The sequence below is a fragment of the Haemorhous mexicanus genome, chromosome 10 (assembly GCF_027477595.1).
Source record: "Haemorhous mexicanus isolate bHaeMex1 chromosome 10, bHaeMex1.pri, whole genome shotgun sequence".
In the NCBI taxonomy this organism is placed as follows: Eukaryota; Metazoa; Chordata; class Aves; order Passeriformes; family Fringillidae; genus Haemorhous; species Haemorhous mexicanus.
Genome location: NC_082350.1, coordinates 22,482,494 through 22,505,511, shown reverse-complemented (window position 1 = coordinate 22,505,511; position 23,018 = coordinate 22,482,494). Strand labels below are relative to the sequence as shown.

General features: G+C 41.6%; 1 protein-coding gene across 1 annotated transcript; it reads left to right on the top strand.

Moving 5' to 3' along the window:
- The first annotated feature begins 3,302 nt into the window (after window positions 1-3,302).
- SKIL (SKI like proto-oncogene) lies at window positions 3,303-22,331 on the top strand. The gene is made up of 7 exons (XM_059855785.1): window positions 3,303-3,412; window positions 4,335-6,261; window positions 11,001-11,098; window positions 12,473-12,714; window positions 12,919-13,160; window positions 14,156-14,380; window positions 17,123-22,331. Exons 2-7 carry the CDS (start codon window positions 5,155-5,157, stop codon window positions 17,282-17,284), a joined length of 2,076 nt encoding a protein of 691 aa, XP_059711768.1. The 5' UTR covers window positions 3,303-3,412; window positions 4,335-5,154; the 3' UTR covers window positions 17,285-22,331.
- The last annotated feature ends 687 nt before the right edge of the window (window positions 22,332-23,018 follow it).

Here is a 23,018-nt window from a genome sequence, read left to right as displayed (position 1 = left end):
CTCCCCTGCATTCTCAGATTTCTGACACAGAGGGTGACGGCACTTAGCTCATACCCTGCCACAGATGCAGTGGTTTAATTTCTGTATTTCAGTATCTTTTAAAAGAGATTTTGTCTTGCCTGTTAGCACGGCTGTGCGTCGGCAGTCCTGGCGAGTGCTGCAGATGGCTGCATATCTTACATGCTTAACCTCCCCCCACGCACGCTCCCTGTTTCTGTTCAGTTGGGTACCCAGCTGCTCTCGCCTCAGTCTGAGCAATTGTTTATGCTGAGGCACTCTATGGAGGAAGCTAATAGCTTGGATAATCTATACATACACTTGGTGAGTGCTAAGCAAGCGCCCTCACTTCAGCACGGATGGTGTAAGGCGTTGAAGCAACAGAGGTATCTGCAACTGCCCACAGAATAATGATGTTTTCCTGAGAAGAGAGAAGGTAGGCATTAGAGCTCCTTTGAGAAAAAACAGATTTTACCATATCTTGCATTTTTTCACAGAGACATCCCCCATGGATTTATTTTAATTTTTTTTTTATGCTTATAATAAAGGGATCTGGACTGAATACTTGAAAGGTGGACTCTTACCATTTAATCACCAATAAATCAAGGCAGAGCAGCATTTACATCCCAGGTCTGTGCAGCTTTTGTGGGAGGTGGCTTTTTCAGGCCTAAATGGAACCAGGAATCTCTTGTGTCCACATTGGACTTCTAAAGATGAGTAAAGTGTCTGGGCTTATACTCCTCTTACACCAGAGGAATAATTCAAGTCCTTCAGGAGCTGAAGGATTTTGTGCACTGTCCCCACGGTGACTTGTCCTGCAGGATGCAGTGTCTGCCAAAATCTATCAACTTTTGTGCTTAAAACACAACCTGTAATAGGATATCTCTTTTACAAGAGTGAGACCTCCTATGACAGATTAGCTAAGAGTCTGAATTATTACAACTTACTATTAAATATGACTTCCAAAGTGATTTTTTTTCTTTAAAAAGCACAATATAATCTCATCAGAGAAGAAAATGCACATCTTTGTTCACAGTTAAATTGAGCTCTCCAGGGTATAGTTTATAGTTAAATTGTGTATCTTCAGGGACTGTGTATCAGGGAAGTTTGTGAGCTTCCCCAGAGCCTCAGCACTTCTTGAAAATTCAGACACTTTATTAATCAAAGCAAGATTCCTCCTGTGCTATTAGTGCATTTTATTGCTACTTGCAAAGGTCTGTAACTCAGGTTTTAGTTGTGCAGTGTCTTCAGAACTGCTTTTCACAGTCCACAGTAGAAGTAGGCAGAGCTAACACCTTTTTTTAGACAATTCTCTACCTACAAACTTTGTCTTCCATCGCCTGATTATTGTAGCTCTATAGCAACACTATCATTACAGTACAATAGTTACCAAGATCTGTAACCTGAAATGGAACATTTCTGCAGCAGAACCTGAAAAAAAAAAAAAAAAAAATCAACAAATTAGACAATGCCACTGAATCCTAAGCTTCCATGACATCAGGAGGTCTAATAAAAGATGGAATATCTGCCTACATATGTTGCCTTCCTCACAGACATTGATCAGTCCAGCTCCAATGTTAGATGTTACATTTTCTTCAGTAAATTTGGAAGGGATTATGACATATTGCATTTCACTAATTGGTATTTGAAGAGACTTTTTTTTTTTTTTTTTAAATCGGGTCATAAAGTCCAAGTGGGTGAAGGAGACAGGAATGTCTATAATGCCTAGACAGTTCCCTCATAGGTTCTTATCTTTCAGAATCAGCTCTAAAAGCTGGTGGATTCAGAAATCTTATTTAATTCTGCCATATTGTTGTGGCTTTTAAGCAGCCCTTATATCTGCTTAATAAATAAGTAGTAGATGTTAGCATTCTTTGCAAAAATGTTTCCTTTTCTATAAACCCTGATGGTTTGGGTTGGAAGAGGCCTTACAGATCACTCAGATCCAAAGAAATTGTAGATATTGTTGCAGATACCGCAACTGATGTGGCGAGTTAAGAGGTGACCCGTGAAGCAGCTTTGCTGTGATGCTCAAGGGCCTACCCATCAGCAGCCAGCCCGGAGGAAACCTGAGCATATCAAAGGTGCGAAGTCAAGGATTAAAGAGCACCAAAGGCCTCTCTCAGCAGATCAGCAGCGAGGCAGGTTCTGCGGCTGTGCCATAATCCTCCTGGGACGGCTTTAGGGATCTCGGCGGCCGCGGGCAGCGCTGGCCGGTGCTAAGCGGTGCTTGGTGGTTGTACAACTGCCCCATTTTCATGTGCTGTGCTTTTGTACTCGCATCAAAATATGTAACTGTGTGGGATGAAAGGAAACGGCAAATTGGATTGCGCCGTAATCCCAGCTGAAGCGCTGTCTTCACAAAGATGTAAACTGAAAAGCTTTGGGCTTCTTGCAGGCAGAAGAAACTTGTAATACATGAACGAGTTGTACAGCGACTAAGCTGTCCCTGAAGAGCATCTTCCCCGCCTCTCCGCGGTTTGATCATTTCGCTTCCCAAAACATCTCCTGGGCTTCATCATCTCCTGCGAGCCCATGGCTGGAGGGAGCGATCTGTGACACTCCTTCGGGGACAGGCACCATCGCACTGTCCCGCCTTCCCCGCGTCTCCCTGTCCCCAGCAGTGGGGTGCCAGAGCACAGCCCACCCTCGTGGGGTCCCTCGCTGGGGGACAGTCTCCGTGAGACCCTTGCCGAGGGACGCTCTTTGAGGAACAGTCACTCAAGGACTCTCACTGAGGAAGGGACAGTCACTGAGGGACCCTCTTTGCAGGAGCCCCGCTGCGGGACAGTCACTGAGGGACACTGAGTCATGGGTAGCCCCTGGCTGGCGGCCTCTGCCCGCCGCCGCCGTCGCGCCTCAGGCGAGCGACACGCCCGACAGCTCCCCGACAGCGCCTGGCCCTCCTCCAGCCCGGCTTTTCCCCTTCTGCCATGGCCGCTCTCCCCCCGCCCCAACTGCCGCTCCGTCTCCGTCCCTCAGCCGGCCCCTCTCGGCCTCCGACAGGGGAACGGCGACAGGACGGCGCGGGGCAGGCTCTGACCGGGCGGGCTGAGGGGAAGCCGGGCAGAAACAACACTTTTCCATGTATATTCACTTTTTAATGTATATTATATACATATATACTTTTTAATTTTTAATTTATCTTCCTGCGCTTCCCCCGCGGGCGGCAGGGGGGGGGAGGCCGGGCCGGGTTTCCCGGCGCTGAGGCGGCGGCGGGCGGGGGAGGGGCGGGCGGGCGCTCCCGCCGCTGCCCCAGACAGTGGGCGGGGCCGGCGCGCGCCGCCGGCGGGTTCGTGCCCGCGCGCCGCCGCCGCCGCCGCCGTCTCGGTCTCCGCAGTGAGGTCACGGGTGGGCGGCGCGAGCGCGGCGCCTGTTCCGCTCCCCGCGGCCGCCGGAGCCCCCGCGGCGCCGGGTGAGCAGCCGGGGAACTTACTGCGAACGGCGGGGAGCGGGGCGGCGGAGCCGTGGGGGAAGGGCGGGTGCGCCCGCCGGGGGATGGGAGGGAGCGGCGGCTGCGGAGAGGCGGCGCGGGGGCGGCGGGGAGAGGGGGAGCGGGGTACCGGGGATGGGAGGGGGGCAGGGACACGGGGGCGGCGGAGCAGCACGGTACGGCTGGGGACAGCGGGGAGCCGGGCAGGGCGAAGGGGCGAGCCCGGCGGCGGGAGGGGGAAGGGCTGAGCCGTGCCCGGAGCGGTGCCGGCGGGGCCGGGGTGAGTCACGGCGCGGGAGGGAGCGGCGGCATGCGGCGTCCCGGGAGGGGCTGCGGGGCGAGGGGTCGGTGCCCGGGATGGGGGGGGCCGGTGCCCGGCCCGCGGCTCGCCGGACCGCCCGTCCTTTCGGGCGTGCACGCCGGGAGAGCCGTTCTGGACCGCCCCCTCCCCCGCCGGTGTCGCCCGTCGGTCGGGGGCTTGTCCCGGTGTTCCGCGAGTTACTGGGGAACGCACCCGGCCTCTGGCAGGGAATCCCCGATGGTTTGGGTTGCAGGGCGTCTTTAAAGCTCATCTTCCGACCTCCCCCGCCATGGGAAGGGATGCCTTCCACTATCCCAGGGTGCTCCAAGCCCTGTCCAACCTGGCCTTGGACACTTCCAGGGATGGGGTAGCCACAGCTTCTCTGGGCAACCTGTGCCAGTGCCTCACTGCTATCACAGAGAATAATTTCTTCCTTGTATCAAATCAAAACCTTCCCTCTCTGTTTAAAGCCATTCCCTCTTGTCCTGTGACTCCTGTCACACTTTTGCCCTTGTCAAAAGTCCCTCTCCAGCTCTCTTGAAGCCCCTTTAGGTACAGAGCAGACTCTGGGATTGCTTGTGATGGCCTCTCTCTCTTTCACAGGTTATCAGGAAGGACGGGCAGAACTCTGTGCTAGCACACGGCATGCATTCAGCCCATGGCCTGGATCTCACCTCTATTACTAATAACTTGGGCTGGGAGAATTCTGACACACGCTAGTGACATCTGGGCAAAAGGTGACTCTCTAGGGACGTTTAGTTTTTGCCGTCACTCTGGATCAGCCTTTAATTTCAGGATTTATTTGTGAACTGCCATAGTAGCTGTCACGGTGTTGGTGGTGAAATCATAAAGCTGGCAGCACAATAAAGCAAGCCCTTAAGATTGTGTTTGATCTCTGGGAGCTGAAAGTGCTGAATAAAATTTTCACACAACTTAAACTACGTTTTGGATCAGTTTCGTTAAGATTGACATTCTTCTAACTGAGCCCATTTTTCTATTTTAATATTTAAATAGAGACTTATTTGAAAAGACAGTATATTTTTTAAAGAAAAAAACGATTGAGGATGAACATACATCAGCGTATCGTTTTTTACTAAATTGCTGGACAAGACTACTGTGTAAAGTAGTGGCTAGGCTATGAAGAAAACCTTTTGTATACATATTGCATTGGGGTTTTTATATTATAAAATTGAACAAATAACTAAGAAAATAGTGTAACCTCTCCATTAGTAATTTTACGGTATTACATCCAAAATGGGTTACAGTTTTTACTGTTGGATGCTGAAGAAGTAATGTTTAAATGAAAGGAGCGTGCAGCTTGGTGTACCTGAGGTAATCCAAGATCACATGAAACTATTTTTTATATGAAAAAGCAAGAAAATGCACATTCAGGACTGGCTTAATTAAAGCTCAGCGTTTAGCAATGGAAAGCCCACAGATAAACTTCCCTCTAGGTCTGGTTTCAGACCAAAAAAGGAGCAGGATCCAAGAGGATGGGAGTCCTCCACTGAAAAAAGCAATGACAGAAATGCATGTAAATAACAAAGTACAGGTAGTAATAAATAAATTGCCAACAATAAAGAAGGAAAACCTGGATGACTATGATGAAACTCCGGTGGAGGCTGATGGGGAAACCACCAAGCCAAACAGTGCTTCTCTATCTGAGCCTTTGAGTTTAAATCCAGGTTTGAAACACACGTTGGCACAATTCCACCTAAGCAGCCAGAGTTCTCTGGGTGGACCTGCAGCCTTTTCAGCTCGGTATTCCCAGGAAAGTATGTCACCCACTGTCTTCCTGCCTCTCCCATCACCACAAATCCTCTCTGGTCCGCTGCTCATCCCTCCAGACAGCTCCACAGAACTCACGCAGACCCTGCTGGAGGGGGAATCCATCTCTTGTTTTAAAGTCGGAGGAGAAAAAAGACTTTGCCTGCCTCAAGTGTTGAATTCAGTTCTCCGAGACTTCTCCTTGCAGCAGATCAACACAGTGTGTGATGAGCTCTATATCTACTGCTCAAGGTGCACTTCTGACCAGCTTCACATTCTGAAGGTTTTGGGAATTCTTCCGTTCAATGCTCCGTCCTGTGGGCTCATCACGCTGACGGACGCTCAGAGACTATGCAATGCTTTACTGCGCCCTCGCACTTTTCCCCAAAGTGGCAGTTTCCTCCCTGGTAAGAACACCTTGGCCCAGCTGAAAGAGACTGGCAGTGCCTTCGAAGTAGAGCATGAATGTCTGGGCAAATGCCAGGGGTTGTTTGCACCTCAGTTCTACCTTGCCCCGGATGACCCGTGTATCCAGTGCTTGGAATGCTACGGGATGTTCTCACCCCAGACCTTCGTGATGCATTCACACAGATCCCCGGACAAGAGGACCTGCCACTGGGGGTTTGAGTCGGCCAAGTGGCACTGCTACCTGCACATTAACCAAAAATACCTGGGCACATCAGAGGAGAGAGAGCTGAAGCATCTCTTGGAGGAAATGAAGGAGAAATTCAGTGAGAAAAATCAGAAGAGAACTCGGTCCAAAGTAAGTTCACCTGGTGTAAAACTCCCAGATCTCTTTCTGCTCACACGTAAATACTTGTTTTAGAAGCTCATTACTTGGCTTTTCTAAGTGGGAATACTTGTCACATCAAGCCTAAGTTAAATTTGAGAGAGCTTCACCATGGAAATAACATTTCTCGTTAAGAGGGGTGGTAATTTCTTTCCTCTTTGGGCTGCAAGTAACCATTCGAGCTGGCTTGGCTTTGTTGGTTCTTGCTCTGTCCTAAGGTATACAGACTCTGGAAAATTCAGGCTATTGTGAAAATTTTTGTTCTCCCATTTGACCTTTGAGTAGGTTTTATGCAGCGTGTGCTGCAGTAGCTGAGCAAAGCAGAAAGGAGCTTGAAAATCAAGTATTACAAATGAATTCTTCATTTGTTATTTGTACTCCAGCATGCACACGTGGGCTGGATGGCAACCTGGCTTGCTGGCCACTCATCTCATGACTTGTGTGCAGGGTATTGGTGCTTTGCTAAATGGCTGTTCAGAATCCCAAAGTCTGCTTGTTCAGCAAGAGCTTTCTGTTTAAACCACTTGTGCAGTGAAATATGCCAAAAAGAGGGGGTTTTAAGCAGCCCAAGTAATGAGCTGTGGGCCGGTATCTTGACAATAGTTAATAATAGACATCTTATTTTTTCCTAAAATACTGCTGTAAGTCTGTGCTGTGGTTCCAAAATACAGAGCTTATTTGTCCCTTGGAGAGCTTCTACTTTAAATAATAGGACAAGCAGCAGAGAAACATTAATATTGTAGATGTTCCCATTCATGGAAAACAGAATTTTGGGGTATAAACTTTAATAGGCTTTTAATGGTTTCTGCCCCATGACAGTTTCTTTTCAGTGTATTCAGTGTTTCTATGTCTGTTTGATGGCTGCTGGTTTGATGATAAATCCATGTTGCCTGTTGGATGTTTTGTGGTGGATTTCAAAATAGCAGCAAGAGCAGCACAGATGGTTGAGCCCAAAAAGGGGTGCTATGAGCTGACACCTTTCAGCACAAATTTCTGAAAAGTTGGTGTTGCAGGAAGGCTGACTGTAGTAACAGGTATTGTTACAGTGGTGCCAGTCTGCAGGAAGAGATTTTACCAGCAGATTCCCATGGAAGTCTGCAGTATGGCATGCTTCCACATTGAATTATTTGAAGATGCAGTCTCCTAGCAAAGAGGCTTTGCTTTTCAACTGATAAAGACATGTCGGTCTTTATTCTTGCAAGGCCAGTGTAAGAAAGGAACTACAGCATGGTGGATGCATCAGTGGAAATATTCTTCCATGTTCACACCTATAAATGCAGCTTTTCTTCCCACAGCAGCAGATTTCAGACAATGAGATCTTTCAGTTTCATCTGCAAAGATGAAAAAACCCCAGCTGAAATGAGCAGTGGCAGTAATTTGGACTGGACTGATGCAAATGAAATTGTAAAACTTTCTGCAGTCTTGTGTTGCAGACCTGTGTAGTTCTTTCTTACAAAGCAATATGTGAAAACAGAGTCAGAAGCTGTGAAAACCTGAGCAAAGTACAATGGTGAGGGAGGTTTTGGGGTTTTTTTCATCCTGTGGGTATTCATCTGGGAAGTAGAAAAGAGTAAAAAAGCTTAAGAGGGCAGTGCTGAAGTACAGTTTCCCTTTCCTTGTCCTGGGGGAGCTTAGGCTGCTTCAGAGAATCACAGAATGGTTTAGTTTAGAAGGGTCCTTAAAGATCATCTCATTTCACCCCTGGCCTGGACAGGGACACCTTCCACTAGACCACATTGCTCACAGCTCCATCCAGCCTGACCTTGAACAGCTCCAGGGATGGAGCAGCCACAACTTCTTTTCCTCATTTCAGGTATCAGGTACAACACGTAGACATTCCCTTTCCTTGCACTCCTAGGGGAATTTATTGCAGGATGTTCTGTTTGCTGTTCTGTCACCTCCTCACCACCTTTGCTGAGTCAGTCCTCAGAAGTGCTGACACATCCTTTGTGCTTGTCTTGGAGGACCCAGGAAGAACAGTTGCCCTTGGCTAGGTCTTTCCCCATCTAGTAATAATGAATTAATTAAATCCCATAGTCTTTGTAGCATCCTGGATGCCATGCTTTGCCTTTCTCCTTAGCATTTCACTCTGAGTTTATTCACCTCACAGTGCAAATACACTTTTGTTTCAATATTTTAAGAGCAAAGTACTCTTGAGATTAATTCCTTTCTGTTCTTTGTGCTAACAAGAAAGCTGTATAAGCTGTGTGCTTGATTGTCACAATTTTCTGTGGAGTTCTAGGCTGCAGTGCAACATCCACCTGCTCTTCATGGAACAGCTGTCACCGAGTCTCTGCTGATTCCTGCACTGACAGATCCTTGTTCCCTTTGACTTTGCGACAGTTTCTCATCATCTCTGCACTAAAACTTTGCCTTGCTTCTCAGGCTGATTCCTTGAGCTGGACACAGTGGATGGGGGGGTTTATAAATCCAATCTCTGCTAAAACTACTGGCTTAATGATTACCCTGAAACCAGTACTTACCTATATATTTTTTTTCCTTAAAGAACGGCTTTGTCCAACGAACCTTTAAGAAAAATAAGTAATTTTTCGTGTAACCCTTTTTAACAGTAATTCAATTTAACTTATTGTGTTTATAGGATTATTTAAGAGCATCTAAAATAAATTATTTGGTAATGAAATTATATATATATATATATATATATATATATATATATATATAAAAATAAATAGATGCCTTATTTAATTTACCTGAATGGTGAGGGAAGAATCCTGTTAGAAAAAGACTTCATTTATTTATGGTAACATTTCATTTTCTTTCCTAAGTAAAAATTTGATTGCATGCTATAAAATTCATTTGCAAGATTCACACTAACAGGTAGATGGTAAATTCAGTTTCCATTTGAAATAGGTTAAAAAAAAAGAAAGCAAAAATCTGACCTAGTAATTTGAAAATAGAGATGAACTGATAATTTCATGTGTAAATATATAAGCATGTTAAAATGTGAGTCCTGAAATATGGACAAATGTGATCTGAAGCTAAAATCAGATCACTGCATACTAGCTGCAGTATAAGTAGATTATATGTGATTATTTAAATTATTAGAATGATCTGAGTAAGTAGAAAAAACTTGGCAAGTGTCAGGATGAAACTGTTTTTCGAGAGATTTTTCAAATCTTTTTTTATTTAAAGCCTTTTTATGACTTTACAACTCCAGAGCTTCTCTTCCTTGTGCCCTCCCTGCCTTTCTGTCTGTGTTAGAAGTGATTTGAGGAACTGTGGGGGTGGAGTTGAATTTCAGTTTCATTGTGAGAGCTGAGTTTCCTGGGGTGGGAGTTCTGGTCAGGATGGGGCAGGTGGGGTTTGGTCCCTGCCAGGGTTGGGGGTATTGGATTGTGCAGACCATGGCTCAGCTCACATCAGTGTCACTGCCAGGGATGAAGTTCTCTAAAGGTCTATTCCAGTGTGTGAAAATACAAACTTTTCTGATTCTATAGAACATAAGAAGTGAATATACTAGAACACTACATAAAGGTTTCAATACAGGATTATTTAACTTTTTTAGCTTTATGGGCTGTTTTTAAATTGAGCAGCTTCTGGAAGGTACTGGGTCTGGCCGGAATGGTGTTGACTTTGTAGCAGCCTGTATGGTGCTGGGCTTTGGATTTGTGGTTAACATGCCAATGTTCTGGCTACTAAAACCTGGGATAGAAGGAGAAGAAAGAGGGTTTGGCATCCAAGGTGGAGGTTGTTTGAGGGTGGCTGGGCAGTTGTCTGAGGAGGGACTGAGCCATGCCCTTTCCTTCACTTGTGTTTTTCTCTTTCCTTCACCTCTTAAACCAGCTTTATCTTCATCCAAGAGCTTTCTTGCTCTTTTCTCTTCCATGTCCTGGGGATAGTGCTGAGGGAGCAGCTCTTTGGCTGCCTGGCAGCTGCCTGGGGTCAGCCAACCACACCCCTACCCAAAATCCCATGTCCCAAGGCTGTTCTAATACAGTAAAATTATCAATCAATTTCTTAGCTCTGAGAATATTGTAAATATATTATGGTGAGACACCTTCCACTTGAAATTAAGAGCAATTTTGCAGGGGAGCACCAGTATCACCAGGAATTTCTAGTAAAGAGTAGTTCCAAAATCATTTCTCGAGATGCACAGAAAAAGAATTGCCTTCCAAGTGCAAAATACACAGAAGTTTTTAGGATTATATATTCTGATGTACCTGAGTAAATTCTGTTTGCTGCTGCAAAGGGAATGGCATTTTCATGCTACTGGGAGCAGCTTTGCCTACTTGTGTTATAAAAATTTGTGATGACTGAAGAAAGTTCTGTCCCTGGAACACCAGCACACTGTTCCATTTAATTTTGAGATAAAGTATCTGGCAGTTGCTTACTTTATATAGGCACATTATTACAAAAGGCTCCTACAACCTTTAGGGAATCCTAGTTTCTGCTTTTCTCCCAGGCTTGTTTAGAAGAGTTGTGGAAAATCAGCAGAGCTTTTAGATAGGTCTTTAAAGATGTTTTTCTTTAATTTCATTGCTCTTTTGTCCATAGTGGTAAATTGGAGATCAAAGAATTCTGTGGCTTGCATCACCCTGCACCTTTGCCAAAGACACCCCATTTCCCAGTGCTCCAGTTTCTCTGGTGTACCTGTATTAATGGTGTAAATGCCATTTCTCTGAGGAGTGTTTATGAAAGTGTAAATAACCTGTATCCATGTTTCAATTACCAGTTTATTTTAATTCCTTTAGGCAGAGCCACAGCAGAACCTGGAATTATCTCAGTGGTATCCAGTTATAAAGCAAGAAGCGGAAACTGATCCTCAACCGCCTTCCTTTTTCCACCCCAGGTAACTGAGTTTCCTATGTAGAACTACAAGTGTTCAAATCCTTTTGGCTATTTAGGGATAGTTCAAACTGAAAAAAATGTATTTGCAACCTGAACTGTTAGGAAAACTCTTCAGGTATCCCACAGGAATAATTTAACCCAAAATTTTTGTGCATTTCTTAATGTAAATACTAATGAACTGCTTATGAGTGTTTTTTGGTATAAGACTCAAGCTGTGACCCGTGGTGTTCTTCAGCAGGCAATACAATTGAAATGTAATTAAAATTTCCCCTTTCTTAGTAGAAATGACAGACGTAACCTGTGTCTTTCATACTGCAATACAATGCATGCATGTGGAAAGCTGCACAGGGCCTATTTACTATGAGGACAACTTAATTTCCTTCCAGAAAAGACTTCCAAGAGGTGTTTGAAGGCTTTCTCCCACAGTGGAACAAGGGCTGCAGCTGAATTGTCTGTGGGCTGGTTTCCTGGCTTTAGAAACCAAGTGCATTTCCTTGACTCTTTACCCAATTTGTCACCTGCAGCAGTGAGGGAAATGGTTTTTCTTGATACTCCTCTTGCCCTCACCCCTGTGGTTACACATGTCCTGAATTTGGGTCAGAGCAGACCCTTTTTGGTGCACACAAATCACACTGGTTCCCACGCAGAGAAGGGAGTGGAGGAACTTCTGTGATGGGCCCTCATGTTCTGTTTCTGCCAGTGCCTTCCTTCAGAACCAGGAGAAAGGGAAGTGTTGAAGACATCAGTTGGAGCTCCAGTGACACTGGTGATCTTGGCACTGACCTGAGCACACCTGGGGCTCTCTTCCCTCTGTACTAGGCTGAGTGGTTGGCTGAGAGTGGGACACAGGGATGCTCCCAGGAGTCCAGGAGCTGTGAAAATCCAAATGTGCAGCTCAGTGTACTTGGGAAGGAAGGTCCAGCATTGGTCTCAGATGTGCCCCAGGACTGTCAGAACACAGCTTTGTTACTTCAGTGAGGTGCTCGTTCCCACTTCACTGATCACCGCCCATCCTCATAATATGAGGATTATGAAAATGCTGGAGAGTCTGGATTCAGTGGCATTCTAATTTCACTCTTTGCATTTAAATGAAGCCTTCATATGAATTACTGTAATTTTTTAAAAATCAGCCATTTTGAAAAATCTGCTTGTTTGACAGCCTCAAAACCTTATCTAGATGATCTACTCAGTAGAGATTAGGTGGGTTGTTAGGCTTTCCTTTTGCATAGGGAAAATTTAAAAAAGACATGCTTATTTTTCATTGATGCTTTCACAGTTTGAACTCATGTTAAATTAAACTTACTGCTCTTAACCAGCCATCTTTTATTATGTCTTACCTTTCACTATGAATTTTGCTCTTCTGCTGTTTTTTCAGTTACTACCTTTATATGTGTGACAAAGTGGTTGCCCCGAATGTGTCTCTTGCATCTCAATATAAGGATGTTGCAAAAACATCAGTAAAAGCTTCAGAAGTTAATAAATCCTCACCTGGGCAGTCAGAGAAGAAGCTCAGTAGTGGAAAGCACAAAAAAGCTGCCTCCTATCCAGAGCTTTCTCTTGAAGAACAGGAAAAAATTGACTTGAAGACTGGGGTGGAGCAGCCAAATAAACATTTAGGTGAGTAGTGAGAATTATATTGAAGACTTTGATTTTTATACCACGGAATTTTGAAGAGCTTTACACTGAGCTAGAATTTTGTGATGTCACTTCAGGTTTCCAAAAATTCCCCCCACCTTTTTGTAATCTCGGTTTTCTTTGCATTTTTTTCACTCTGGAATTTGAACTTTCTGTGATTATTGTTCTCTGTTTTCTCCTGTATAGATCCTCCTGTGTCAACTCGTTCTGCGAGAGGTGCAAAGTCTGAGCGCGTTTCTTCCAAAATCACCAGGGACTCTGGCCGTGCTGAGGGAGGTGCTGATGCACGAACCTTGTCCCCCACCCTCATGAAGGACATCAGCTGTGAGGATGACAAGGGAAGGATCATGGAAGAAGTCATGAAAACCTACATCAAGCAGCAGGAGAAGCTGAACACGATTTTGCGGAGGAAGCAGCAGCTCCAAATGGTACCGTGGCAGTCTGAGTGCATTTCCCTGGGCAGCTGTGGGATTGCTGGCTCCTCAGTCAGCATCCCAGATTGCATCATTTAGAAACTCCAGAGCACACAGATCATCTTTCTCTCTTAAATCCAGACACCAAATCTTCAATATCCCTTATGCTCATGAGTTTTGAGCCCTCTAATAAGTGGTGTCTCTTCAGTTTGCAGCTGCTGGGTCTAAGGAGCTCGTGCTTTTGCTGTAGTCTCTAAAATTTCTCAGTTTTCAGGTTTTTAAAGATGCAGATATCAGTATTCTAGGAATGGTCTTATCAATGCCCTGTATAAAAAAGAACTCCACTTTCCCATTCCCATTTGCTAAACCGTGCTTTTAGGGATTTTATTTTTAGTCTTTTCTTTAATAATGATTATTTTAGAAGCTGGGGTTTGTTTGTGACTTTTCTGTTTTCTGAATTCAGTGAAATACTGTCTTTGCTTCTTACATCCGTGGAACACAGCTAATATTTTAATTTATTTTATTTTAATTTAAATGTTAATCTCAGAATCTAGGAGCTCAGATAAGGCCCTAGAGCTGCTGCTTCAAAGTTGTTCTGCTGTTGGAGGTAAAGCTTGTAGATAAGTTTAAAAAAAATACGTGTTTAAAAATAACAAAATGTCAGTGGACAAATAAATCAAACACTTCATTTTGTTTTCTTTCATTTTGTTTTACCATCTTCAAATGAATCAGTGCTTCTGCTTCCTGAGGTTCACTGCTGGGAATGCAAATTTGTTTCTGAAAGCTCCATGTACTTGGAAGTAAAATTAATTTCTTAAAAATTAGAATGCATGTTACAGAATTCCATGCTGTCATAGATAAGTAGATATTACCATTATCAGGCTGTTGTTATTGGTAGTTACAAATGGTCTTTTTGGCCTCATTGGTTCCAGAAACACTTTTAAATTGAGGTTTTTTAACTTTTCTGGTGTTAGAAGGAAGGAGTATGTGATCTTGATCTTTCTTTACAGGAAGTGGAAATGTTAAGCAGCTCTAAAGCTATGAAGGAACTGACTGAAGAGCAGCAGAATTTACAGAAAGAACTCGAATGTTTGCAAGCAGAGCATGCACAAAGAATGGAAGAATTTTATTTTGAGCAGAGAGACTTGGAGAAGAAACTGGACCAAGTGATGAAGCAAAAATGTAGCTGTGACTCCAATTTGGAAAAAGATAAAGAAGCTGAATATGCAGCACAGGTGAGAAGGGAAGGTTTGTTTCAAACAGAACATGTTTAGTGTATCAGGAAATTGTGAAGGTGTTGTTCAGCCACCTTAAGGGTTTTTTTTTCTGTGTGTTCTGACACCGCAGACAGATACCAAAATAGGTCAGTGACAGCAATATTTATTTTCCTGTTCCTTAATTGAAACTGAGGCAGAATGTAACTTACAGAAACATATGATACTTAAACAGAAACTTAAACATGAGGTCTGTTGCATCCTCATTTAAAATAAATTCTGTTTTTAATGTATATGGGCTTGCCCGTGATACAGACTTAGACATTATTATTATTTTATGTAAAAAAAAAAGTTCCAAACCTCTGAACCTTCTTTTTGTCAGATTAGCAGCATACCTGGCTGCTCCTCATATTCCTTGGTGGTAGAACCTTCTGCAGTATCTGATGAGCCCCTTCTGGGCTCTACCAAAACATTTGGCCAAGACATTTCTTGGAAATGAAAATCGTGTTGGTGTCTCTCATTCTAGCCTCTTGGATTCATATGTCAAAACCTATGGAGTTGTTTTTTCCTCTCACTTTCCTTTTAGCTTTTACTATTGCTTCTTTATGTAGGAGGCTATTCCAATGGGAAAAAATATAGTTAATGATAAAGGGAACCTTGGAATGCCCCTTTTAAAAATCAGCCGTAGTTATGATTAACTTTTTTTAATTTTGCACCATATCACAGAGAACTAATCTCAACAGGCTCAGTTTTAAACTGAATAAAGTCTAAAACTTGAGCTCAGTAAAGCTCTGTGGTCCTTTGTTCACAACTGTGTATATTTCCTGTTCAGACTGAGTCAAACTGAGAAACAGGCACTACTTGAGAGACAGGTTTTGGTATTTTTGGTGAGTAGGGCAGAGACTCGCATCATAAATCCTTCTCATGAATTTAATTTCATGACATCCCACTCCACTGATTCCTGGCCTTTGCTGCCAGAAATAATCCTCTCTGACTAAGGCCTGATTTACTAAACATCTGGTACAAGCCCTGTTAGTGCAAGTAACAACGTGTTCTAATTTATGGAGATCATCATGTACAGCATGGTTTATAGGGCTCGTGCAGCTTACTCCCTTTGGAGGGTGAAAACTGTGGATTGTTCCCCAAGGAGATTGGTTGTGTGTTGCTTTTGAAGTTAGACTTTGAAAACTACATACATTCCTTATGTAAAAGTTTACTCTGTTATTACCTCTGTGGTGGATCTATTCACAATGTATAATTTGAACCTTTTTTTTCCCATTTATCACATCTTGCAGTAGATTCTGGTTCCAAGAAGCACCAGAGTTAAACAGAGGTCTTAGGAACAGAGAACTTTCCCAAGCTATGTATACAGCATTTTAAAAAAGCCTTAATCTGATGTGTTCTTGAACCAGGTGCCCAGGCTGCCTTTTCTGTCTGAGAACTGTGGACTGAGAGGAATCCTTGTGCATTAAACAGAATTAAGAATTTGGTATTTGCAGCTTGCTTAAAAGTCTCTTCTCCTTTCTAGACCTGCCTGAATATGCACTGTCTTGTCCCCTTTTTTGACTTCTTTATTGAAATGTTTGCTTCACCCTGTCAGTCAGAGTAAGGCAGAATAACCAGTCCTGGAGCCTTTCCTTAGAGCTGGAAGTCAAAGCCAGGCGTGTTGCAGCATGCAGGCAGTGGGCACTGTTGCACTGCAGCACTTGTGCAGTCAGCACTTGCATTAACAGCCTGTTGTTGGCCAAGAATTGCTGAAGTATTTCTGATTGAAGGGGGGATGGAGTGTGGTGTTTCTCTAAAACCAGCACAACTATCCCTTCACCCAGTACATTCTGTAGCACTTGGTGAACACCAGTAATACCCTGTGTGTTCCTGCTCTTTCCTTCAGATGAGTTGTCTTCCTAATTCTCAGTGAGAGGGATGCTTAGTGATGATGTACACCAGGGTTTTTTAAGATGGAATTAAATTGTAATAAATTATAAATAAATTGGATGGTCTTTTAGTAAGAAATAACCCCATGGATCAATGGGAGAGAATATAGCTGCTTTTCAGTCTCCTCCCTGTTTTAACTGCTGGCAGTATACTATAAGCAATAAGGAACTTTCCCACACTTGAAAAGATGTTTCCAGATGTCACTGTAAATAATTTTGGTGACATTCTAGCAAGTTTGAACCTTGCTGTATTCTGAAGAGGAGAAGAATACTTAATTTCTGTGTTTAAACACAAAATATATCACAAAAACATTTGTGTGGACTCAGGTTTATATTTGAACACATACACACACAGATGGTTATGTTCAAGATTTTCTGAATATTTCATTTATGCTGAGGAATATCAGAAAACAGTGTTGGTGATTTTGTTTCTTCTAGAAATACATTCAGGCTTTGAAATAAGGAAGTAATATTTTTGTCAGGTAAGGGAAATGGACCTGGGAAATGAAAAAATGCAGTTTGTTCTGGGATTTGTCACACATCCAATGCAAACATCATCACAGTTTTTCCCAACAGATTCTGTGTGTTATGTGTGACAGTTCATATAGCTACAACTTATATGCATTTAAAAATTAGATTTTCTCATTTTTTAAATTATAGTATGATGTTTATGCAACTTTGCACATTGGTATTGTTTGCTAATTCTTGATAACTGAATTGTGCACTTACTTATAATTCTGGTGGACTGAAATACTTGGATGGATAGAGTGGCCATCTGTGACCCTTTGATGTTTGCTAAAATTTACTCTGTGTCTCTTGTGTTTCTCAGCTGGCAGAGTTGAGGCAGAGGTTGGATCATGCAGAAGCAGATAGACAGGAGCTCCAGGATGAACTGAGACAGGAACGAGAGGCCCGGGAAAAGTTGGAGATGATGATAAAGGAATTGAAGCTACAGATCCTGAAATCTTCAAAGAATGGGAAAGGAAAATAGAAGTTGCAAGAGGAAGCATGACTGTGTCCTTCAAACAGGGTGTTTTGGTTTTAATGATTGTGAACAATTTTTGTGTGCTGAGAAAAAGTGTTCTCTCTGGATCTCTATTTCCCAGACAGGTCCAGATGAAGGTATACATAGATATAAATAAATAGGGATAGACATTTTTAGATTTTCCTAGCCAATGAAAATCTGCATTGATTTGTACTGGTGTTTTTCTCAAACCATGAAAAATACGAAACTCTTGATTTAGAGTGACCAGTTTCTGTCTATTTCTAATGCAGTCTTAAGGACTCTACACCTTTTAACATTGTCTGTTAAAACATATGTGGGTATCTTTATTTTGCTATCAATTGCACATCCAGTTATAAAAGTACATTAAAAATATCCTCAATTCTTCAAGGTCTTAAATAGTTTGGGTTTCAGTGAGAATTAAATATTCCTGAACTGAGGAGAGCAAAGGCAGCTTTTTGTCTGTAAGGCAGAGCTCAAAATTGCCACAACTGATTGATGATTGAGTATCAAAAGTAATTTACCAGCATGAGTTTTTCCCATAATTTCATTGTGTGAAGTCAGCTGATCTTTTCAGTATTGTCTATTTAACAACTCATTATCAATCTAAGGAGTGTTAGAGCCAGCACTTGCTTGCTCTGCTCTAAAACATTAGGGGTTGTTTTTTTGTTTTGGTTTGGTTTTGTGAATTAAAAAAAATTTGCAATTACAGTGGAATCTTGGGAAGTTAAAAATTCACAAGTTTTCTTCTGTTTTTTTCTGTCTAGTACATATGAAAGAAACATTAATAAAAGGCTTAAAGGTGGGGCTTTTCCTTTTAGAAACTGAGAAAGCTTGACTTAACTGTTTTTCAGATATTAATGCTTTCACAAAAAAGAATATTTATTAAGGAGTATGTATTAATTTCTTCAGTACCCTAAGCCTCCACACTTTGACCTTCTTGCCAACTTGTGGATTTTTCTTTCATCACATAGAACAGGCCTTAACTGACATTGTGATCATAGCTTAAAATATAAAATTCTGAGGTATGGCACTTTGAAAAATCATTTTGATAGTCTCTGTATTTGAATGGCATGGTAGGGTTACCATGAATTAAGAAAATACAGCATGTTTGTTAAGCTATAACATTGGGAAATGTGTAATTGTACAGAATTACTGTTTTATGTATATATATAATGTCTGAGTACTTCTGAAGTCTGGTTCCTAGTGGGTTAAATGCATGGCTAAAGCTGGATGAAGAAAAACTTTTTTGCACTTCTCTCCAAAAAATTGGATACAGCTGGCAGATGTCAGCTGATCATGTCAGTGATAGGAATATTTTAGTAATTCTGGTGTTTCATGACATAATTTTAACTTGTGCTTTTAGTTTCTGGTTTTGAGGTACTTGAGTTTAATATTCTCTTAATAATTCAGTTAATTTTGGATGAAACCACTAGTAAAAGCCTACACTGATTTTTTTTTTTTTCCCCTCAACTAGCAAAACTGAAAACTCCTTTTTTGTTTCTCTGTTAGTGATATAACAAGACTGAATATCACAGAGAAAGATAAAATTGCACATATCTTTAAATTGAATGAGAAATGAGGTGGGAAATTAAATGTCACAGAGTATTAGAATGATTTTTTAAATAATTGTACAATTTTTTTTAATGAGCTCTGTGTCATATTTACACTGACAAGTAAAGCAAGTTAGATGAAAAAAATTTTTTTTGTCAGTGTCAAGAATCATAGAATGGTTTGGGTTGGAAGGGGTCTTAAAGATCATCTAGTTCCACTCCCTGCTGGAAAAGAATACCAGCATTATATTTTTCTCTTCTTCAGCTCCCATCTCCAGATTTTTCCTTTGGAAAGAAAACCAACAAAAAAGAAAAAAAGAAAAAACAAACTAAAAAGGAAAAGTCCTGTCTTTGCAGCTTGGTTTGGAGGGAGAGGAGCTGACTCAATGGTTCTGGTTGTGTGTGCACCACTTGTTTTGAAAACACCACCAATGTTTTGTTGTCCAGCCACCAGACCCATGGGCACAGGGAGAGCAGGCAGGAGCGTTGCCAGAGGTGTGTTGGCTGGGGAGCAGAGCGTGAGGCTGTCCACTGGGATTGGCAGATCCTGTGTTGGATGAGCTGGGAATTGGGGAAGTTCCACCTGGGTGCTGCTGGAGGATGGAGAGAGTCCCTCTGTGCTGCTTCTTGGGGTTGTGGGGCAGGCTCAGGATTGGGTGTGGGTAGAGCCACAGCTCATTCTCACAGCTGCAGTTGGTGATGCACCACAGTATTTCTAGCTGAGCTGTTGGATGTTTGGAACCCTGCTGGGATTATTCTATTAGTAGGATAGTGAATATTCCATTTCCATTCAGGTTTTGTCTGTGTTCTTGTCCTGCTCAGATGTTCCCCTTGGCCAGTGGTTGTTCAGCAGTGGCCATGGAGGGCTGGTGCAGCCCAGATTCCTGTGCCTCAGCCAGCCCTTGGGTCACTGCTGGAGGCTCTGGAAATGCTGTGGCCATCCTTTGTACCAGTAAAAAGGGGGCCATCCTTGGTACCAAAATCTTCACTGTTGCAAGAACTCTGGCAGCTGTAGGAAGTTTCACCAATTCCAATTGCAGATAAGGCCCTCTTAATTATTTTTGAACATCTGGCCGGTAAAGCCAATGGAACATTTATTAAAATGACCTTAAAAATAGCTTTGTAAATATTCCATTTAGGTAATCTGAAGTTAGAATGCATTTTAAATTATTGTAATCCTCTTTAAATTCTTAAATACTACTTTCAGGCTCTTGACGTAACATAAACAATTTTCATATGTGTAGACTTAATTTTATACTGATTTTAAGTAATAATGTATACATAAATGTGCCATAGACCTTTGTGTGCTCATAGTCTGTGAAAAATAGTTTTCTAGTAAATTGTAAATAATGCTCTTAAGTTTTAGAAAAAAATATATGTTGACTTTTTTTTGCTACCTTATCCTAATTCTGTTGAATGGTTCATTTTACAGCCTGACATAGGAACTTGGAATGCACACTTGAGGGCCCTCACTTAAGTGCACACTTAATGGTAGAGACTAAATCAGTCATTAGGTCTTTGCTTTTAGTCACAGCATGCTCATTTTATGTATTATTTGGTTTGCCTTCAGTCATTGCTTGCTGATCTTTTCAGGCAAGAAGTAATTTTCCCAGGTAGTTGTGACATGAAGCCTGTAGAACAAAGCCCTAAAATTGTCTATAATTTGAAAGTTGCTTTCTTAAACACCTACACCAAGATGGAAGTTGCCTAGTGCACCTTTTGGAATAAGTAGGATTGGGAGTGAATACCTAATTTACTCCTATACTTTTATAAAAGAGAAGTTTAACATGGTTTGTATACTTTAATCAATAAAATATGAGAGCTTAGAGCGTAAAACTCTTGTAATTTTGGCAGTCTGGAAACACCTCACTCACAGTGTAACCAGGTGTCCCTCAATGAAAGAGATTTTTATCTAAATCTCCAAACTTAATTAAGCCTGTGTTTTAGTTTTTTGTAAAGCATATCATTCAGTTGGAGTATTTAGATGAATGTAGTTATGTTTCACATTCTTAAACTAATTTTATTCTATATTTAATATATTGCTAGCTTAGGTGTAAAACCATCTGTACATAGTAAAGGCATAATGCAATTAGTGATGTAGGAAAAGTTGGGTGGGAGCATAAAGCTATTGGTGGCCTGAAAAGAAATAAGTCTTGGCCTGTATTTTAGAAGTCACAATGTTTTATTCATACATTCTTGTTTTGTATTGGGGGAGGGGATAGCTAGAATGTGTTATGAAATTTTTGGAAACCTTTCCTAGCATTAGTTGGGAAGTTGGCCTCGAAATGCTGTCGTGGTCAGCTGCCTAGAATTCACTTGTTTGTAGAGTATATATTTTGATTGTCAGTAAAGATAACAACTTTGTATTTTTTCTGCACTTAATTCGTGTAATTAATCCACACAACAGAGTTTTCTATAACATGGTGAAGTCTACAAAAGACGTAATTTCTCCTACCTATTAATCTGTGCTTGCAATATTTTGGTAATTTTATTTAAGCCATTGATAGTAAGCAGCAGGAAGCTGCAAATTTCAATTTTCTTTTTGCTCATTACATTTGTAGTGTGAGTGTTCATTGGTTTTCTTTACAGAAAGCTTGTAGAATTTTCTATTTGCTGCATATATCTATTTTAAAAAATGCAGTCATTTTTTAGCTTTTGTGAAAGCAGTTATTGCTTACGAATTGCACGATGATTTTATAGTGTGTCTCCATTACTTAGCAAATTGGTTTTTTCAGGGTTAGTGGTTCAGTTGGAAAATGCTTGAAAAATGAGTTTTAAGCACTTCATCAAGCACAGCAAACACGGTATAAAATTTTGCTATTTGAAAATTAATTTAGTGTAACGATATCAATTGAATTTTTTTTTCTTCTAAGAGATACCTCACTTAAAGGAAAGCACAGCTGTACTGTATTTAAACGAATTCTAGGAAATAATAAAAAGTTGGTCTGAAATATTTTGTTGCCATCACGTTGCTTTCTGTGATTGACAGAACATTTTTTGTGTTTTCATCCTCACTCTCTAAAGTATTTATTGCTGTTGACATGCCAGTATAATTCTCTCAAATGACAGAAAGTAGCTGCAAAACAGCTGAGTCCATGTTAGCTCAAGGCAACAGGTTGAGTGACAATTCTGAAACCATAGAAAAGCCTGTGAAAAATGATCAGTGCATTCAACAATTTTTAATACTTTGCCAATGATGTACAGTCTTATTGTCAGCGTTGCTGTGGTTGCATCACATGACACACAAAACTGTCCTCTACCTCACGTGAGATTTAACAGATATTTTATATGGTTTTAGTAGACAAGATGCATCTATCTGGTCACTTAGTTTACAAATTTTGAATTATATTTATTGAAACATGACATACTGTGCTCTTAGCTTATACCTCAATTGTATTTTGTGCTGTTATCCATTTCCATGCCTTGTAAATACCTGTATAGATCGTGGACTCAAAAACAAATAAAGAACTGTAATGTCAGAACACTTCTCTCTGCCATGTTTTTGAACACTGACTTCTCAACTTGGCTCTTTGAAGGTGTTTAACTCAATGCTTTTCCAAGGACTGAGCCTTCCTTGCCTTGATTACAGTAAATTAAAATCTGATTACACCAAGACTTGTTAGAGCTCCCACAGCCTGCAGCAGGTCCCAGTTCTCTAAAAGGTATTTTAAGCAAAATCTACAAGATCAAAGCCATCCCTCCCCGTGGATCCACTTTCTAAAGCTCTTAAGATTTTGTAAAAGTATTGGCACCAAGCTTTCTATGTATCTTGGCATAAATTTGGTGTTTATACCTGAAAATAGAACTCTTTGCATACTTGGCAAGTTCTCTGGTGCCCAGCTTTGTTGCTGCTTGACTGCTCAAGCAATGTGTGAGTTGTTCACAGCTCTCTTCCATAGCTCAATAATAAATGAGATTAAAAACACACATTGCCAGATCAAATGCTGAGATTATCCTAAGTTAAAATCAGAAATGAGAATTTTACTCTATTTGCTGAAAAAATAGTTACTGCTGATGGTGAGTGACTCTCAGGAGTTCTTAGTTTTTGTAAACCATGTAATTATATTACCTTAACTTTTGCTACAAATAATATTTTGGAGATTTTCTGGGGGATTTTATTCATACTGAAAAGATTTTCTTCATGCATAAGAAAGCACATCACACATATT